General features: G+C 45.7%; 5 protein-coding genes and 1 non-coding gene across 6 annotated transcripts; 3 read left to right on the top strand and 3 right to left on the bottom strand.

The window, feature by feature from the left end:
• Positions 1-148: 148 nt before the first annotated feature.
• Positions 149-2,577, top strand: LOC106751846 (alpha-1,3/1,6-mannosyltransferase ALG2). Its single transcript, XM_014633042.1, has 2 exons — positions 149-576; positions 914-2,577. Exons 1-2 carry the CDS (start codon positions 334-336, stop codon positions 1,889-1,891), a joined length of 1,221 nt encoding a protein of 406 aa, XP_014488528.1. The 5' UTR covers positions 149-333; the 3' UTR covers positions 1,892-2,577.
• Positions 2,578-2,612: 35 nt separating this feature from the next.
• Positions 2,613-4,945, bottom strand: LOC106751847 (splicing factor 45). Its single transcript, XM_014633044.1, has 4 exons — positions 4,474-4,945; positions 4,057-4,368; positions 3,276-3,713; positions 2,613-3,101 (listed from the first exon to the last, which is right to left on the bottom strand). The coding sequence occupies exons 1-4, from the start codon at positions 4,588-4,590 to the stop codon at positions 2,814-2,816; spliced, it is 1,155 nt and encodes a 384-aa protein (XP_014488530.1). The 5' UTR covers positions 4,591-4,945; the 3' UTR covers positions 2,613-2,813.
• Positions 4,946-5,062: 117 nt separating this feature from the next.
• On the top strand, positions 5,063-8,698 carry LOC106751843. Its single transcript, XM_014633036.1, has 8 exons — positions 5,063-5,637; positions 5,755-5,942; positions 6,149-6,258; positions 6,423-6,899; positions 7,190-7,250; positions 7,340-7,523; positions 7,603-7,780; positions 7,941-8,698. Exons 1-8 carry the CDS (start codon positions 5,350-5,352, stop codon positions 8,195-8,197), a joined length of 1,743 nt encoding a protein of 580 aa, XP_014488522.1. The 5' UTR covers positions 5,063-5,349; the 3' UTR covers positions 8,198-8,698.
• LOC106751848 (probable basic-leucine zipper transcription factor I) lies at positions 8,608-11,028 on the bottom strand. Its single transcript, XM_014633045.1, has 6 exons — positions 10,870-11,028; positions 10,597-10,715; positions 10,401-10,442; positions 10,008-10,249; positions 9,649-9,797; positions 8,608-9,548 (listed from the first exon to the last, which is right to left on the bottom strand). The coding sequence occupies exons 2-6, from the start codon at positions 10,702-10,704 to the stop codon at positions 9,373-9,375; spliced, it is 717 nt and encodes a 238-aa protein (XP_014488531.1). The 5' UTR covers positions 10,705-10,715; positions 10,870-11,028; the 3' UTR covers positions 8,608-9,372.
• Positions 11,029-11,403: 375 nt separating this feature from the next.
• LOC106751840 lies at positions 11,404-18,840 on the bottom strand. The gene is made up of 7 exons (XM_014633031.1): positions 18,806-18,840; positions 15,092-15,377; positions 14,580-14,806; positions 13,520-13,905; positions 13,091-13,380; positions 12,350-12,996; positions 11,404-12,264 (listed from the first exon to the last, which is right to left on the bottom strand). The coding sequence occupies exons 1-7, from the start codon at positions 18,838-18,840 to the stop codon at positions 11,832-11,834; spliced, it is 2,304 nt and encodes a 767-aa protein (XP_014488517.1). The 3' UTR covers positions 11,404-11,831.
• Positions 16,567-16,648, top strand: Trnal-aag. The gene has a single exon. It is a non-coding gene; the product is annotated as a tRNA-Leu (tRNA).
• Positions 18,841-20,032: the final 1,192 nt, after the last annotated feature.

The following is a 20,032-nucleotide window of genomic DNA, read 5'->3' as shown; positions in this document are numbered from 1 at the left end:
AATTGGAGCGCCATCTCAACTGTCGTCTGATTGGCCGTTGGACGGAGAACTGTTTAGAATCCTCAGCATCTATTGGGAGAGGATCCTCTATCCGGCGGCCAATCGAGACGGCCGAAAAACTTGTCAAACAACAAATAACGTTCTTACAAACAGCGCCGCGTCCGGTATGCAGCAACAATTTCACAGGATGCACCCGGTAGCGGGGGTTTAGCCGGCGGTGACCGATAAAATGCGATAAACAGTTATTCGCGTCGCGGTAATTTCGTACTTTCGTACGGATAAATGCGCGAGCTGCCGTAACCGTTGGAGGACGAAATCGCGAGAGCAACGACGATGACGCGCATCACCTTCCTGCATCCTGACCTCGGAATCGGCGGCGCGGAGAGACTGGTCGTCGACGCGGCCCTCGCCCTGCGTAAGAACGGCCACGACGTGAACTTCGTCACGACGCATCACGACCCGGAACACTGCTTCACCGAGACAAGGGATGGCACGATTCCCGTCACCGTTGTCGGCAACTGGCTGCCCAGGCACGTCCTGGGCAGGTTCTACGCGCTCTGCGCCTATCTGCGTATGGTAGGTGCACCTGAAATATCCGGGCGAAATAATAAATCATCATCGTCGTACCTAAGATTGATAAAAAATAAATAATAAGTAACGTATAAAAAGAAGTATACATACCTCCTTCTGATAGCAATAGTAAATCAATCAAGAGATAAAAGTTTGTTTTGTAGAAGTTATTAGAGTAAAGAGAAATTTTAGGATTGAATGAGTATGTCAAATATATCTCAGATAATATATTATAAATATTTAAAAGAAGAAAAGATATCTAATAGCCATTGTGGTAAAATAACTTCTTAAGACCTTAAATTCTTCATTGTGGATCCTGCTTTACATGTATTTTATTTTACAGATATACGCAGCTACTTACATAATATTCTCTGACCAACGGCCAGAAATCGTCTTCTGCGACCTGGTGTCCGTGTGCATTCCCATTCTGCGACTTCGAATTCCATACGTGGTGTTCTACTGTCACCATCCGGACCAACTGCTCTCTCAGCCTGGTGGCTACAGCAAGCAGCTGTATCGCATGCCGCTGAATTATCTGGAAGAAGTCACCACGGGCATGGCTCATAAAATATTTGTGAATAGCGTTTATACAGGCAACGTGTTCAGGAACACATTCAAGCGACTGCACGTCGAGCCGGAAGTTTTGTATCCCTCCATCAACACGGACTTCTTCGACAAGACAAGAATAGTGTCCCTGGAGAGGGTACTGGATAGAAAACTACCGGACGACAGTATCATACTGTTGTCCATCAACCGATACGAGCGCAAGAAGAACTTGTCCCTGGCTCTGGAGGCTCTCGCAGAGCTGGAGAATCTCCTGACGAAGGAGATATACAAACGCTTGTACTTGATCGTAGCTGGCGGCTACGACAAGAGGGTCGAGGAGAACGTGGAGTATCACTTGGAGTTGATAGGGCTCGCTGATGAGCTCCACGTGACGGAGAAGGTGATGTTCTTGCGCTCGCCTTCCGACATAGACAAGGTCTCCATACTTCATCACTGCAAGATTGTAATATACACACCGCCGAACGAGCACTTCGGCATCGTGCCGTTGGAGGCGATGTACATAGGCAAACCTGTAGTCGCTCACAATTCCGGCGGTCCGATCGAGTCGATAGTATCCGGTGAGACCGGTTTCTTGGTCGACCTGTCTGGCCAGGCATTCGCCTCCAAGATAGCTTACTTGATCACTAATCCGGATCGCACGGAGAACTTCGGGAAATCCGGTCGGGACAGGTTTCTCAAGACGTTCAGTTTCGCCGCGTTCAGCGCCCAACTGAACAAAGCGATGGACGACTTGATCGACAAGAAGGAAAAGTAACGATAATGAGCAGCTGTCCGGATGAATATTCACTGTTCTCGACTTTTGCACAATATCAAATATATCTCGAACGGTTATTGAAAATGGTACTAAGAGAAGGAGGTAAGAGATCGCTTTCTTACAGAGTACCTGTTGCGCTTGTTATCGATTAAGTGTCCGACTGAAACTTATTGCATTTCTTACTGGACGTTTGTAAGCCCGTCCAACTTATTTAATCTTCCTCCTCTCTGTCTTCATACACTTCGTTTTCAGTTTTACCTTCTTCCTCGCAGTGGGACTCGAAGCTTTCTTTGTTCGTTCTATTTCCGATTAACAGCCGAAGAAAACAGAATGAAAGTGATCATATGAACAAAAATATTGACAATAAATGAAGATACCAAAAATTTCGCAAATATTAATACATTCTGTAAATAAAATATACGCTTGAAAACTCCGATCTGACAGAGCCCAGTGTGAGGATCAAGGATTATTTATTCCTATATATATATATATATATATATATGAATATATGAGTATTTAAAGAGTTTATATGTAAGTTGTTATAAATTATTATAATTATTATGTGTTGCGTTGTTGGATAATATAAGCGGTTTTTTAATTGAATTTTGCATGTATAATCGATCGTTAAAACACAGACAAGCATAATTGTAAATTACGCTGAAACGAAATAAACATTGTATAGATTATAACTGCAAAATTTATTTTTTCATAATCAGTTGACGATGCTTATTGAGCGTGTACGATGTGAATAAAACACTGCGCAAATGTAAAAATATACATAACAGGGAAGAGGGCTCTTGGATATTTAAACAACATGGAAAGTATCTAATCTCCTTTACACTTTGTTTAAAGATATGGTGAAGAAGAGGAGAAGGTATTAAAGCAACGTATGAAAATTTGTCTTCCACACTGTCCGTCCCTTCTAGTCCATCAATTGTAGGTTATCGAGCTTCTCGCTGGAATAAAACCCCGCTTTAACTTGTCTACCGCCGAAGAAGCGTCCGTTTAAATCTACCACAGCCTTAATAGCGCTCTCTATTCTCTTGAACTCCACGAAAATTCGAACAGCTTCTTCTGCAGCAGCCTCAATCACTTCATGAATAATAACGCGTGCAACATCGCCGTACTTCGTGTTACATTCGTCCTTCACTTCAGGTTCCAGATCATCGTCAACTTCCCCGGGGCCAACCATGTTCCGCAGAAGTACAACCTGAAGCGGAAGAAACCCGGGTCAATTATTAATGACGATGACGTACGAAAAACAGAGTCGCATACGCGAAACCATTTCAACGAAGATTATTTGATCAAGTTGACCTCGATTTGTTTCATCAGAACTTCATTCTCCGGTGAAATCATATCTCGACAAAAAAGTGAGCATGCCAACCTTGCTGGGACATTTCATTATCTCGGTGATGCTGGGCTCCTCCGCAGGTTGTTGTGGCTGCAACGATTGTTGCGTCTGAGGTGGCGAAGCCGTGAGAGGTGGCGGTGGCGGCATGAGCTGTTCCCTTTCTCCAACTATCCTGCCGCCGCGTTTACTCGTCTTTTCTACTTGTAACGCTACCGACATGCCCTGTTCCTTCTTGCCGAGTCCCTGTCCCTCCTTGAAGCCATACTTGGCCATTATTTTCGCAGCCACGGATGACGTGGCATAGCCTAGACTAGAAGATTGCTGTGATCGCGGTGCTGGAGGCGGCAATTCAGAGGATTCCTGCAGAGAGGGTGGTGGGGCTATTGCAGCACCACCAACTATACCTCTTGAAGAAGGCGTTCTCTCCTCGTCCCTTTCGGGAGGTATCATTGTGCTGTTACTGCCAGAAGCCTGATGTTGACAAATACTTCATTACTTCATTAATAATCAATATGTTGCTATCAATGTTTATTTATATCATAACCATTTATGATTTATTTATGACATGTGGTTCACTTTTTACTCTTAGGTTTTCTAAAAGATATCTTGAAAGAATGTTTTAGGATTCAAACTTTATATCTTGAGGAAATACATTTATATAACAACAACAGTTTAGTTTCTTTGCTTGATTTTACAGGATTAATTCTACAATCTATGGAATTGTTTCAAACAATAATATTTCAATCGTTTTGAGCAATCTTCGCAGATATACATATTGATTGAAATTATAAGAAAGCTGATTCTAATATATCACCTGATTATCCTCAAAACGTGTGTTATCCCTCCTGCGTTTGCGCATTTCCGTCTCCTGATCATGTTCCCTGTCTCTCAAGTCACGCAGTTCCTTCACAACCTTCTCGTATTCGTTGGGCCACATAGGATCGTACTCATTCACTACATTCCAGTCAAATTCACCGCCAACTCCTATCCCACTTACATTACTAGTCGACAGTGGATTATTATGGTTGCCATCATCTTCTCTATCAAGGTCACGATTGGCTTTTGATTTTAAATCTATCACCGGCGCCAGTACCGCAGTAGCCTTCCTGTATTGTTCTCGTTTTGGCTGTAAATCCATAAATAAGAATAATTCGAAATTTTAAGCTTACCAAGGCCATATCTTAAATTTATATTTCTATATTTAAAAGAAATGAACGTTACGCGAACTCACCTGGGTTGTGGCAGCTTTCTTCAGCTGCAGCTGAGACTGCAACAACTTAATACCAGAAGACCATCCCGCGACCTTCTCGGAGGTTCGATGCTTGTCAAAATCGTCATACAAAGACATGTTGTACGAATATTTTGAAATTTTTACCCAATTTACCCAAAGGACATTTCAAACGTAACTGGATCTCTCCATTTTCACACACAAATCGTTCGAACTTCCCTATATTAGCACGTCGCAACGTATAACAAACAATAGGAATGAATGATATTCTACTGACAAGCTAATGTTCGATTCGTCCTTTTTCTTCTTCGAAGAATCTTCCGATCATCTCCTCGACATTACTTCGTGCTTCGAAGCCTGTTTCATTTAAATTTTCATTTTCCGGTAGCGTAATTCAACATTAAAACAATTATTATACGACTATCCATGGAATTATTGACGTTTCACCTTTCCATTCCCAACCAGAGAAGACGCCACATTGATTTTTAGTTCCACTTGATAGGACCACCATTCCAGAGGGCACCACAAACGCTGCTCACTTTTTCATTGGTTGGTAATCCTGGTCGAATTCATAACGAGGTTATGTGTCGCCGAGTTTACGCGGGGTGTGTCGTAAACTCAAAAATGAAACAAAATGAAACAAATTTACACACTCAAATAAGTCGATAATATGTATTAGTAATTATACGCAAGTTATGTTTGCGCGTGTCGCAAGAAAGGTTGGAAAAAAGCGTTGTTCCGTTCAAATGTAAAAGACACACTAACTGGATAATCTCTTTTGTTCTGGGATTGAACTATCGATCGGCTCCCGCGGACGCAACGCGACGCAACGTACGCGCGCAAGTCGTACAACGCTCGTATAACGCGTAAGGAAAAACAATGTTTCGTCGAATGCGACTTTCTCTTTCAATTTTCGTTGCGATCATCTACTGTGCGCGCGGTGACATTGACACAGCCCGGGCGCATGAGAAGCGACACGTCGGAGCGAGTAACTACCAAATGTGCCTCGAGAGTTTTGACATTCATAAAGATAAGATTATCAAGACGCAGGACTCCCGTGATATGGGTGCTAAGTATTTGAACGTGACGGACGTTGATTCCCAATCGGATTGTCTGAAGTACTGCTGCGAAACCGAACGGTGTGATGTGTTCATTTTCGAGGAGAAGGTAAGAATTTGCAGGTGATGGGAGACAGAGTTATGATGAATTCAAAGATGTCATGTCAGAGAGAGGGAGAGAGAGATCAAGTAAACTTTGCTACATTATACTTCGTCCCTTTTACAGAAACCAGGTAGTTGTTATCTCTTCGAATGCGGCCCCCTGTATGACTTCAAGTGTAAATTCACAAAACACGTTAACTACACTAGTGCTGTACGTACCAGTTACATAGCCAGCACGTACCCTGTGCAGAATGTACAACCTGAAGAAGAGATCAGGATATCTCAGCAGGAGCATGAGTTGAAGTCACTCAGGTGCCTACAGGCTTGTTCTTGCACTTTTTCGCACTTCTTGTTGTACTTAGAACAAGACAGATGCATATTAGAAAAAGCAACAGCAAAAGGGATTAAGTGGGAGAAGTGGAAGCAACATGAACAAACTATATTTAATTCCCAAGTCTAAATTCCTCTTTCCGTTTTTATCATCGACTTTTCGTCAATTTCCCTCTTGTATCTTGCAGGAAAAACAACGACATTACTTCAGATTACGGATTTACAGAGGCTTCTATCAAATCTATAATCACGCAGATACCAAAAATGATGCCGACTACTCCAGCACCGGTCAAACCAGGTATCGTTATTGGTAAATTTAATTAATAAAGTAAATAAATAATAAAGTAAAATAAAAAAAAAAAGTATACACCAGCAAGTTCGTGTATGTTAATTTACTTAAGCACAGAAGCGATGGAATTTAGATCTGTGGTTGAAAGTTAATGTAAATACCTCCGATGGCAGCTTGCAGCAGAAACCAGTACGAATGTCGTTCATCCGGAGACTGCATAGCTATATACAACGTATGCGACGGCATTCCGCAGTGTGCGGACGGCTCCGACGAGGCGGCCGATCTCATATGTCCCACGGAGAAGCCGATGGTAGTGCCTCCGATGATGCAGGCGCCGCACCCGCCTGCCGATATCATGAGGTATCAGCAGATCATCGATCAACATAAGCCGCCACCCCTCGCTCCGTTTTATCCCGCTGGGCCGGAGGTTAATCCTAAGCCCTGGGAGATACCTGGCAATACGGCCCATCAAATGTCGCAGCCGCAGAATATCCTGTATCCGGGCCAGCCGGTGGAGATACAGATGCAAATGCGTAAGAATTACGGGTCGCCCGGTTACCAGTGGGACTATCAGCCGTTGTATGAACAAAACAAGGAGCCGTATGTTCCTGTAAATTCGTACCACGATCAGAATATCAATCGTTACGAACGTACGTATAAAATATAAGATTTTCATAATATATAAGATTTTCATCATATCCGGTATGTGTCTCAGAGAGCTCGGATACCTTTTCAAGGACTAATTCTTCGTGAAAGTTGCCGTGAGTGTTTTTGCGACGTTTTCACCAGGAAGAAATCCAAAATTGGGCAAATCGGTTGAAAAAACATCCGAGCTTCCTGAGAGAATAATTCATTATATCTGGAATCACACACACACATACATTTATGAGTGTCTGTGTACCCATCATGTGAATTTTTGTATATGTTTCTCTTTTTTTAGAGCAATCGCACATATTTAATCATAAAGGCTCGAGCGTTCTAGGTGGCAATGAAGCGGATAGGTAATACGAAGTATTAATTTGCCGTTTAATTATCGGGTTAAACGGCAATCACTAAACCTCCACTGTCTTGTAATGTAATTTTGCATTAGAGGTCTTTACGTGGATTCCAAGCATCCGTATACCTCGCATTTCCCATCCTCGAATAAAGGGGCCTGGCAGGAGAATCCAATGCTGTTGTCATCATCCGCACCTCCCGCACCAAATCCTGAACGCAAGCAAATCGATAACGCTGTGGAAGACACTGCGAAGGTTACAACAACGCCTGCCTGTGAGGTGAGCACAGATCGATAGCTCGAAGTATCGTGATCCCGGTAATACATTTTAGTGCTCACAATAATGTTATCACTACCAGACCTCCGAGGAGCATAAAAACGAATTGACACAGAACAAAGAATTCGACAAGAAGGAAGAAAAAGTCGACACACATTTGACTCATGCAAAGCATACGAGCAAACAAGCGACGGAAAAGCCAAATTTGTCAGCGAGCAATGATTATGTCACCAAACACAGTCACTCGAAAGATTCAAAAGGTAAAGATGTGAACAGTAAATTAATCATACTGATAAGAAAACGAAGAGATATAAATTGTAACTCTTTCTAGAAAATTATAGTTTTGTAATTACAATACTTTTCACGTGCTCTGTGGATTTGTTCTACTTCTTATTGTGAGGTGATTTACATTTTCTACAGATCAAAAGAACGTGATCGTGATCGAGGAGCACGCCAGAGCGCGCGAGAGAACCGATATTATTTCGGAACGTGTTCAAATAATCGAAAACGACCCGAAAGGAGCAGTGGTGTCGTTGACGTTGGGGCTTATAGCGACCGTAATCGCGGTCTTCTTGATTAGTTGCGGCTTCAGCGTAGTGAGGAGACGACGTGGAAGATGCGGGCACGGACCTTACGCGCACGATGCCGATTATTTGGTCAACGGGATGTACTTATAAGAATGGATGAGAGAGGGAGGAATCTAGTCTTAAATCTAGTCATAATCTAGTCGTTCGAGCGTAATCTATAATATTTTCACACTATTGTATTTCCATGACTGCTCTGGAAAGAAGAGATTTCTAACAAATGTTCACGTTTGAGCAAAATGACATTCCTTAAAGTAAATGTAATTACGTAATGGCATGCTTACTTGCGTATAAAATTACAAATTTTTCCATGCTTGTGATTACTGACAATAGTGTCTTTTAATATGATAATGATGTAATAATTGATAAGTAACTTATAAACTAAGTGTCGATTCATCTTTATATTTATCCAATCCCCGCTCTTCTCGTCGAAATAGTTGTTATGACGAAGATTGAAATTCTCACAGGAACGTTACGGAATATGATCGATCACGAAACCAAGCTTAAATTGTTGCATGTTTTTTTCTTTTTCATTTGAAAATATTAAAGATAACAATGTGTATATACATTACTGAATACAAGAGATTGTTTATACTTTGTGTTATATGTAGAAACCACTAGCAAAACACCTATATATATATATTATCTTTAATACATACAATTGTTATACACGAATTGAAACTACTATATATTTTATAGATATACTTTAATTATGAACAACAGTAAAAACTAATAAATGATCTTTTCATTTATTAACAGCAGGAGAATCTATAAAGTATTCTCGTCTATATAAAAATAGTCTTGATATATCAAAAAACCCAATTTAATAACGCTCTAGAATGTTACAACCATTTTGTAGAATAATAATGTGCGGTACAAACACTGTCATCGTAAAATTAATCTCATTAAATGTCATAAATAACTGAGAAGAATTTTAGAATTCCAAGTTCTTTTTAATTGTATGACAGTATTCATGTCCCTATTCATATACTTTTTACCGACACATCACATATACAAAAATCGAAGTATTTTTTTCCCCCTTTTCTTATTCATGTATAAAGTTATAAACGTATTGGTGAAAAATGGATTATCACAAGTACCAACAGAATTCGGCGTAATATGTTACGCATCACCGTACATATATGAATGTGTAATGCCGACGTAACAAATGAGCATCGTGGAACATTGATGATATAATGAGATTCCTCATTATATATAGTCTTTATAAAAGTTCCTTTTTAATTTTACAGTTCATACGAGCTGTACTGTTACACACGCGAGCTAGCCGCGGCGTTCTGTTGGGCTTGAATAAATTCAGGATAATCGATGTAGCCATCATTGTTGGTGTCATCCATGTTAAGTATCGGGTCTATCAATTGTACTAATTCATCGTCGCTGAACAATTTGTCGCCCTGCGTCCCACCAGATTCCGTGTTTCCTTGTTCTACGAGCACAACGAGAGAGACAATATCAATTGTACAAATACACGTAACACCGGCAAGAACGAGAAACGAGACGGGAAAAACGCTGAAATTCTCACGTACCGTGCCAATGAATAAGAGACTTGATCAGCTCGCAACCGTCCAGCTTGTTGTTGTTGTCCGCGTCGTGCATCTTGAAGTAATGAAACTGTAACTCCTGATCCGTCATCTTGCTTGTATCAATCGGCACATCGGCGTGTTCCGCGATGTGTCTGGAAAAGAAATAACAATCCTGCAACATAATGCATCAGTGCACACCGAACTCGGAAAAGCTCAAAAACTTGACACATTCGAATTCTCCAAATGTTTCACACTCGTTAATTCTACTTCAGATTACTTCGGTATCTCGGTTGTTATTGCTATATACAACTTGACTTGAATTAATCGCCAATTATCCAAATTCCCTTCCAATCGATACCTACTCTTTCTCATGAGCTATATTAGCAGCGTTAAGTATCTGAGGTTGCCCTTGCCCATGTCCGTGTCCATGCCCATGTCCCTGTTGAACCGGTGGCTGATGTTGAACAGGCATTTGTTGTACAGGTACTTGTTGCATAGGTACCTGCTGCTGCTGCATAGGTACTTGCTGCATCGGTATTTGCTGAACAGGCACCTGTTGCTGTTGCATCGGCACTTGATGCTGTTGCACCGGCATTTGTTGATACTTGAGGAGAAAAATCATTAACAAGACTAACATCATCAAGATTTCAAGTTACTCCTAACGTAAGCGCTGAAGAAGCTCTAAAAAAATAATTTTATTACAGGGATCACTGATGAGAGATACTTAAGAGATCGAGTTATAGCCGGGAACTTACTTGTTGTTGCGGGATGTGCTGTGGCGGTGGCATTTGGGAAGGCTGAAACAAAGCGAGTCGGGGAAATAAGATGACACGTGGCAAATCAAGGTGAGAATAGAAACAGCCCGAGACAATCAGCACGTCACACGACGCATCGGTGCGCGGAGCCATATGTTTGCCAACACTCTCTCTCTCTCCCGGGAACATAACCTACCTGCTGGTAATGCTGCGGCGGGACACCCGGTGCTATTCTTTGCGCCTGAGCGTGTATGTATTTGCATCCGAATGACCCGACGATCAACGCGCACAACGTCCAATGCATTTCGCTGCGCTCTGCTCGGAAGACAACATATGTTACTCACTGATAGGCGGAATATAGCGTTAACCGACTATTGGCCACAGATCCCGTCGTACTTGGCATACTTTTCTTTGCACCCGACGTAACCTTAGTCGGCTTGATACGTATAGAATCTTTCGGCGAGTATACCTTATTTTACGCTAGGGAATGTGCGAGCAACTTGTCATCTGCGTGAACGTCCCGCTCATCGACTCTGCGATGTTTCCGAAGAAGAAGACACGGATCACCTTTTAGGTTATGTTACCGAAGAGTCGTGTACGAACTGACGTGGACAGATAACCGCGCAACCTCACGCGCGTTCGTAAAGTCAGCCGCAGGTGTGTCGACGCGCCAACGTCACTGATCTCACTTCCTTTCCCGCCAAACTTGAGGATATTCAACGAAGGCCAATTTTCACCGATCCCGTTCTCTTTTGTTAATCAAAAAATAATGAAATGAAATTAATCTAATTTCACTCGACTCCTCAATAGTTCTTCATTTTATTCGCAGTCCACCCGATTATCGATTTACTCACCTGTACAAAATAAAACAGCAGAATATAATACAATTTCCAGGCAAAAGGGAAAAGGACACGCTCGAAAGAAGACCACGTGAGACTGGGCGTCGTTCGTATATATATTTGCTTTGATACGAATTAACAAAAGGATTGGCAGTAGTACGAGGTATTACTTTATCACCTACTGCGGCTACACAGGTAACATACGACAGCGTATCGAAGCCCGGCGGCATCCTTTACACGCTACGATACAACACGTGTGTTCAAACGTATCCCGAGTATCGACCGGTCGACACTCGAGTTGATTGCGCACGAAGTTACAGCAGGCAGTGTTTATTCTTTTCTTTTCTTCCGTTAATTCTACTCTTCGCCTATATACGGAGGTTGACACGAGAGAATCTTTCGCACATGTACTTTCTGGCATTTTCCTGACAACATCTACACGTCGTTTAAGTATTAAGGAATTACACGTTAGACGTCGAGACGCCAAATATCGTTCATTAGTCGCTCATCATCGCCGGATGTCGCGCGCGGCCTCTGCAGAACTCGGACTTTCAGCCAGTTCGAGCGCCTCTTCGTCCAACTGCCCGCCGCTCTAAATCGTATTCGTATTGTCGTACCAGGGCGGCATCCACCTGGTCGGCGTTCTGGGTCTGCCCCGAGATATCGGCACCGCGGCATCGACGTTGCGTCTCCTGGCCGAGGCGGTCTTCGAGGCTTGATCCAAAACGACGAATGGTTGGTCGTCGACCCGACGATCCTGCCTGTTGGCGTCCGTCCGGCCGAAGCTGGGCGAATACGGCCTGTTCGCGACGTCGTTGCGACTCGCACGGTCGGCCGAGGGGCTGCGTATCCTCCCGGAAGACTGTCGAGCCGATTGACCGAAGCCTCGCGGTTCGTTGTCCACGTCGTACACGTGAAGCCGGTAAGTCGGACTGGGGGATCGTACCCTCGTGGCCGGGACGCGATCCGCCAGCTCCGTCGACTGCGTCACTCTCGGCGCCGTGGCCTGGGAGAGTCGGGAACTTCTGCGTGTCGCAAGATTGACAAGAGTGAACGTAACTCGAATTTACAAGACGTCGATAAACGCGTCCAGTCAATTGTTGAACGTACCTTCTGCTAGCGGGCGGTGGCTTCCCGGTGACGTTGTCCTCGAGGATCCGCGTGTCCAGCACCCGAAACGCGTCCTGATCCTGGCCGAGGAGTGTCCGGTCGCACTGGTAATCGTTGTTGTTGTTGTTGTTGTCGTGCAGCCAATAATTCTCGCCCCTCCTCGAGACGTTCGGACTGCGATCGGCCTTGCCGTAGGCTCTGGACTCCAAGCCGCCACCCTGACGATCGTATCGCGCGCAATAGGCGTTCCTGTATTCCGGCTGAAGGTCGATGTTACCCTCCGGCCGCAGACTCGCTGGCATCTTCAGCGTCTCGACCCGCGGCACGTGTCCGTACGGGACGTACTGCGACCTCACCTCGCTGATGGGCTCGTACTCGAACGCACGGCACTCCGGGTGAATCGGCTGGACCCTGGTGAAGAAGCAGCCGCGCGCGGGAGAGACTGCCACGGTCGGCCGCAGCATCGCCGGTGGTTTCCGATATATCGGACGGTCCCGCGGATACTCCAGATACTTGGACTTGTACTCCGGGTCCTGGTCGATCTTCGTGGCGAACCTGGAGCGCGACGGGGAGGACACCTTCGAGCCGTCGGCGCGGCCTATCTCGTCGTCCGGCTTCGAGATTCGTGGCCGTTCGCGCGGGAAATCCTGCGATCATATGAATCATCGCGTCAGCTTAGAAACGACTCTTCATTGGGATTAGAAATGAATATCGGCCGCGAACGGAGCCGACAAATACTACCTTGTACGCGTCGCGATATTCCGGGACCTCGAGCGGTCGGCCATTGAGGTCCTCCAGCTTCGACACCAGCAGTTTCATCTCTTCGTCCTTCTTTCGGTCCTCCTCTTGCTCGAGAGATCTCATTCGTCTGTCCTTCTCCTCCTCTTCCTCCTCCTCGTTGTCTCGAACTAACTCGGCCTGCGTCCGCTGCTTGACGAGAGGGTGGACGAAATTCTCCGTGCTCTCCGTGGCTTGGAAGAAATCTCCGCCGGCCTTCAAGTGCGTCTGAGGCTTCGTCGGCCGCAGTCTGTCTGCAATATACGTCGACACAGTTTTTACAGGGGTTTCCTGTACGTGATCTTCGCCGTTCAACTTCAGAATAAAACGTCTCGCCGAAGCTTCACGCTTTCAGCTCGAACTCTTCGCCGACGAGAGTTCAACGTTCATCACCTTTGACGCTGTGGTCCCTGAACACATCGGTGTACTCCGGCACGAAGTACGTGTCCCCCTCGAGCTTGAGGTTCGTGCTTCGCCTGAGCAGCTCGGGTCTTCTTGCGCCCACGAACGGGATGTACTTGTCGTGATTCTCCGTCGCCGTCTCCAGCTCTCCCTCCATCTTCAAGTGCGTTGGTACACGCATCAGCTCCGGTCGGCTGACGTTCAGCCACTCGATGAACTTCTCGCACTTCTCCGTCATGGTGTCCAGCTCGCCCTCCATCCTCAGGGACGTGGGTCGGCGCGCGAGCTCGGCCCGATGCTGGCCCTCGTACGGCACATACGCCGAGTACGTTTCCGTGTCCGTGTAAAAGTCGCCGCCGCACTTCAAGCTGGTGCCCCTATTCGCAACGAAAGAGAGAGAGAGAGAGAGAGATCGGGTCGTCATTACGTATTCGTATTTACCCAAACGCGCAGCTTTGAACAAAATATACAACGGTGCTTCGGCTGACGTCACGACGGGCCAATAAAAAAAGCGAAAGAAAGCGGGGAGCCAATTCCGGTTGGCGATTTACTGCATGACAGACAGTCGCATTAAGGCGACATGACAGTCTGTCTGTATACTTCCGCGTTGCTTGCGAACTCGCGTGTCCCGGAACGGTTTTGATGTGCGCGGCGCGTTCTAAACTTTGGGGCTATACGACAGGAAAAGATTGATGATAGTCCTCGCGAAATTGGCTGAACGAACGATCGAGTGATCAAATAACGATTCACCGTCGTAACGACGTTTCAGCCACGCACGTTTCTTTCAGAACTTCACAGCATCCCTTTTTAATTACGCATTATGTCATCGATTTATTATCTCACGTATAATTCTAATCGTTCGACGTATTATAATTTCACACGTTGCAATATTATATCGTGTTTTATGATTATTCGTATCGTTACGTTATTCTTACGACGATTTCCATTTTACGACTGATTCGTAGCGACTGATTTGAGTGAATCGTTGAAGTTGATTAGCATCAGCCGATCCATTCAGAATGAATACACGGAGAGGCTGATCGATAGCTACCTCCTGATAAGAGACGGACGTCTGATCGAAAACTGCGGGGCGTCCGTTCTCGCCTCCATCGTCTCGTGGCCATGAACCACTTGAGGGGGAGCAGCCTCCTTCCCAGCGGATGGATCCTCGATCTCTTCGCGCTCTCTGTAATCCATGCGACGCAAAAGTTGCGCATCCTCGACGACCCCTTCCGGATGATCCTCGGGCTCGCTACCTTTTATTGGCCAGACATTTCCCTATATTATACGGGTATATACACGCTCTTAATATTGATTATCTGGAAATCATAGGTGGCAATTAATCACGATATCATCCGTGAAAACGCTCATACACAGATTCAGGATGAAGGAGATTCGCTTTACATTGTTTTTTTTTTCTCAATTAACGCGCGAGAAACTCGCGAATCGGCACTCATCCACGAGTTAGAAACGAGACGATTTCGGGATGGATTTGCGATGCGAACGAGTAGATATCAGAGAACAATCGGGGAGTTTTGCAGGTGCGTTACACCCCGCGAATACCTCGGACGGTTCCTCGACGGTCACACCGAAGGCGCGCTGATACTCAGACGTTGGATCCTGGATGAGCACCGGCGGCAGTTCCCGGTAAGGCGACTGGAGATTGTCCTTCGGCCGATCGTGGACGCGTCTTCGCCGGTAGCGAGCCAATTCGTCGACCGTCAGCCCCTCGAGGAACGGCCATCTCTCTTTGACCTTGCTCTTGCGCGCTTTACCTCTGCCCCCTTTGCCGCGCGCTATCTCGGAGTCCGAGGAGGACTCGCCGATGCCGTGGGTGGAGGACCTTTGCCTGTTCGAGATTCAGATAACAAAACAGTGTTAAGGAGCTGCGTTTAATGACGATCTTTCTCTCGGATGCTCGCTTCATCCGACAGTCAGATACGTTTTATTCATTCGTAATCCCTCCCCCCATCTCTCTTTTATGAAATTCGTAGAAGCTATATCTTCGGATCTTCGCCGGGCTTTTTAATTAAATATGATGGTTGAATGACGCGTTTGATCTTATTTATTCGCGAGCTTCGTCGATAATTTTATTCCCCGCATTTTTCATTTACTAGATAATTTGCATTGTAAATCTTTTCATAGCATTTTGATTAATTATCGGCTTTGAGAAAGTTCATACTGGCGGCGATTGTGAGACGCAAGTCTCGGGGTGAAAACGGTTCCGCGACGCGTTGCGGATGGACGACCTGAGCTTACTGAAGATCTGCCGATGGCGATGAGAGACGACCGAAGGGAATGTTGGCGGGCGAATTAGGGATGTAAGAGGGCGGGCCGGCGAGAACGGGCGAGGAGAGGGCACAGGGAGGACGAGAAACAGGAAGAGAGTGGTACGAAGGTACGTGCATGCCGTTACAACGGCTCTCCCAGACGCGACGAATCGATCTGCAGAGAGAGAACGTAGAGCTCGAAAAATAAATCTCCTCCCGGTCTAATGGCTCGCGCGCACGTCAACCTTCGGCGAATTACGCCGAGGACGAGCGTGACATCCGTGAAAACGTCTCCGACGTATAGTCGGAGACTATGTAGTCGTTTGTAGTTCGATGCCTGCGGTCGAAACCGTGGGGAGAAGAAAAAAAAGAATACCCGGTAGAGCACAGATAATTGCGGCCGTAGTTATGCGAGAAAGACGTAACTCGCGTGGAGTAGATTCGAGAAAAGTGAAGATGAAAATTTGACGCAGATTGAAGAAGTATAAATAGCAGTATAAATGAGGTTCTGACACATGATTTAAGAAGAGGTATCAATAGAAGTGTAAACAAGATTGTTCACAATCGTTCAAGCAGTCGAGCATGGTCGAAGTAAGCCGAAAACGTATTGCTCTGTGCGGAATCTTTACCTTTCCGAGGCCAGCAAACAAGAGGCATCCTGTGCACCTTGGAATCTCGCTATCTCCGTTACACACAGCTAAGAGCGCAACCGTTCTCAATCGACAGAACGACCCTGTGTACTCGTGCGGGGGATAACGGATCGTGCGTGGTAGCGTGGCCGAGCGGTCTAAGGCGCTGGTTTAAGGCACCAGTCTCTTCGGAGGCGTGGGTTCGAATCCCACCGCTGCCAGTTTTCTTTTTTTTCTCTCCCCCCCACCACGCGATCCTTTTTTCTCACCCGTTCGTGTGAAGTAACGATAGTATTGTTAATTTCAGCCGCGCGACCGTCGGCTACTTTTCTTCGCAGATCCCATTGATTTTCTTCCTTCGTCTCGCCCTTCTCGCTCGCTCGGGTTACCGCCCGTTGATTTGCTCTTCTCGGTCGATTCGTAATGCCGAGCTTCCGTCTGACCCAATGACCCCGATCTTACCCAGTGAACTCGTATTTACGTACGTATACACACACAGACTCGGGCGGCCCTAATAGCCCGGCACGATACGACGAATTCTGTAGCGGCGCGGCTAAATTAATGTCCGCGCCACGTGGTCGCACGCATCCGCGAGCTCGCGGCCAGCCGCACCGTCGCCCCGGTCAGTTGTTCCGCGTTGTCGTGCGTGATTCAATCTGAACGCATTTTACAGCGCCCGCCGGTGCTTGCACGCGAGCCACCTTGGTGTGCTCGCGGGAAATCCAGGCCGTGGTCATCGAAAGTCTTCGGCCCTCATCGCTTCTTCCGTGCGGAGTTAGACCAGCTACGAAATCGTCGGTCTTCCACGGACTCCCTCCCGTATGCGAAGGATTCGCCCAACTGCGACACGTATTCCCCACGACGTGTAACGTCGCGAGATTCGGAAAGACGGCCCGGGCTTCTAGAAGATAATTTAATCGAGCATCGAGCAATTAAAAATTTCTCGGTTAGATCTCGAATCGAGCTTCGTCGGTTAAATCGACGGACACGGCGGCATCGACGAGTTTGGAGGGGGGGATTACTTGCACCATTGCGCAGAGGTGTGACCGATTCGGCTAAATGGGATTAAACGGGCTGGTGCGATGATCATTTAGTTAAAAGCAACTCCGTGAGCAAAGTGCTCGCCACTCATCGAATTAGAAGTAATATTGAGTCTCACGCGCACAGACGGGAAATTAAGCTCTCGCGCATATTGATACCGATAAGCGGTTCTCAATATCAATTAGCGGCAGATCGTTAGGAGCAATCGGCTGATTACTCGCCTGAGCACTCCGTGTGTGTGGCGCGCGATCTAAGTAGGATACCCTGATACATATTTCAGAAGCGCCATTAGCGGCACGAGATTCTATCTACTACTTATAAAATAAATCGCCGTATTACATACACGAGCGTCATCCTGCTGCTCACGAGCTATTGAATCGATCCTGTTCGAAGGATTGCACGGAACGAGATATTCCGAGAAAAATGAGTCAAAGGAAGGAAAATAGATGTAAATTGATGATTCTTGATTTTTACGTTTGCGGAGAAAACCAATTTTACTGGGACAGCAAATTGTTTGTTATATAATATAATGAAGGGAGAAAAATTGGTTACACGGAAAAAGTTAATTAAAGTATATGTCCGGCAAATAGCAGTTGATACTCTTAACAAATCTTTCCGCTGTCCAAACAAATTTTTTTGCTGTCATTATATCAACAAACAATTTGCTGTTCTAGCAAAATTTTCTTCCCCTGTGGTAGAGTTGCAAGAATACAGGGTATCCGACGTAAGAAGAACACTTAAATATCCCCTTTGTTTTTGACGATACGAGAAATATTTAGAGCACAATTTGAAGGAGGAATACCGTAGAAGAAAGATCTATTTTACGATCATTTGTTTCGTTCCCCCAAACAAGGTCCTCATATTCAGGTGTTATCTTTACGCCGGGACATGTATGTTTCCAGAAAAACATCTCTTCAAAGCCCGGCTAAATCGTCGTATAAATAATCGGCACAACCGATATTTACGAACATGAAGAAAGAGGAAATTTCGGCGGAAATTCCAAAAAGTTCCGTAACTTCGAATATTCCGAGAAACGTCGAGCGTGTCGAATAACATGGAAACGCCGGAGAAGTCGCAACTATGTTGCAGTACAATCTGTGCACAACTATATCTACGTGCAATTAACTATACATCTGTTGTCGCGCTATGTAGACGCGGATGAGCTCCAGCGACTATCGAGAGTTTCGAGACACTCCTCGAAGCTGCGGCTTCCGAATAGCGTTCGAAGGGGTTATTCGCATCCCACGTACGTACGCACGTACGATCGAATCGCTCGAGAGCTCTCGATACGCGGTGATTCGAGCGACGCTCGCCGAAGGTGCGCCGCGAAACGTTACCTTTTGCCGGAACGGTCGCTTCTGCCCTCGCCCATCGCATCGTCCTGCCCGGCTCGCTCGTTCGCCTGCCGATGAATGCAGGTGGTTGCGAGGAGGTGCGACGGTGACAGGAGAGACTCGTTTCCCCGGGTTTTGGCGAGGTCGCGCGAGGAACGAGATGAAGTCGGACGAGAGTACGGAGGGTGCTAGCCGTGCCGGACCTTCCCTCTGGCGTGACTGGAGGACTTTTCGGAGATGTTGATAAGAAGGCAGGTGCCGGCAGGTGCGATACACCTGCGCAGCTGCGGGGTTGCTGCACTCGCCGCCGGACAGGGTGGTAAATAGGATGGTCGGCTAAGAGGCTAGCGCCAAGTCGGCCGGACTTACGGGTAATTAAGCCCCTCCTGTCTCAGAATGGCATCGCTCGCTGGCATCTCTCTCTTCTCTCTTGCTCCACTGTTTACCTAAACAGCAGAAAAAACAAGTTTTCAGACAAACGAAAGCAATATCTCCATGAATAAGTGTGCCGAAATCAACCGTCAGTTTACACCTGGATATCTGAGGCAGGATATCGAGGCGATACCATTGGTCTGTTCTTTTTAGCTAAAATGGTTGCACTAGTTCAAGAAATTTACATGTACTGATACTCTTCAACATATAAATTTCTCGAACTCAATTCAGCAGAAAAGAACCACATATCCTTTGAGTGTATTAGAATCGCGGCAACTCGTGCTGCGAGTTTGAATTGTCGCTCAAACGATACCTTTAAAAAATTCTAGGATACCGGCGAGTGTTGCGAGTACAAATTGGGTTATCGTACTCTTGAATAATAATGTAAGATAGACGAGTGATAATTTTACTTGGGATTTCATCGTGACGCCCCGCGGTGACATGAAAGTAAATGCCTATATGCATTAGCTGCGTCAGCATCTGATTTGCTTACAGGCTTTTTTTATGTACGAAACAAATGTATGTTCGTTAGAAGGAGAGGGAGAGACGCGAAGAAACGGAAACCCGTGAAAGCTGCAGCCATCGGCAAAAATACTATAAACTACCGGATCAGACCTGAAAAAAGGTTTCACGGTTATCACTCAAATCTAACATAAAAAATGAGAGACAGTGAATAAATGAATATGTATGGGTATAGGTGTGTATGTGTGTGTGTGTATAATAATAAGCATGTGACAGTGTGTATGTGTAAGAGACATAGTTTTGCAATAACGTTACCGCATCTTAAATGTATACACT

The sequence above is a fragment of the Dinoponera quadriceps genome, unplaced genomic scaffold (genome assembly GCF_001313825.1).
Source record: "Dinoponera quadriceps isolate SergipeBrazil2010 unplaced genomic scaffold, ASM131382v1 scaffold316, whole genome shotgun sequence".
NCBI classification, from domain to species: Eukaryota; Metazoa; Arthropoda; class Insecta; order Hymenoptera; family Formicidae; genus Dinoponera; species Dinoponera quadriceps.
The sequence above is the reverse complement of the archived record's forward strand: the minus strand, read 5'-3'. Positions and strand labels throughout refer to the sequence as shown.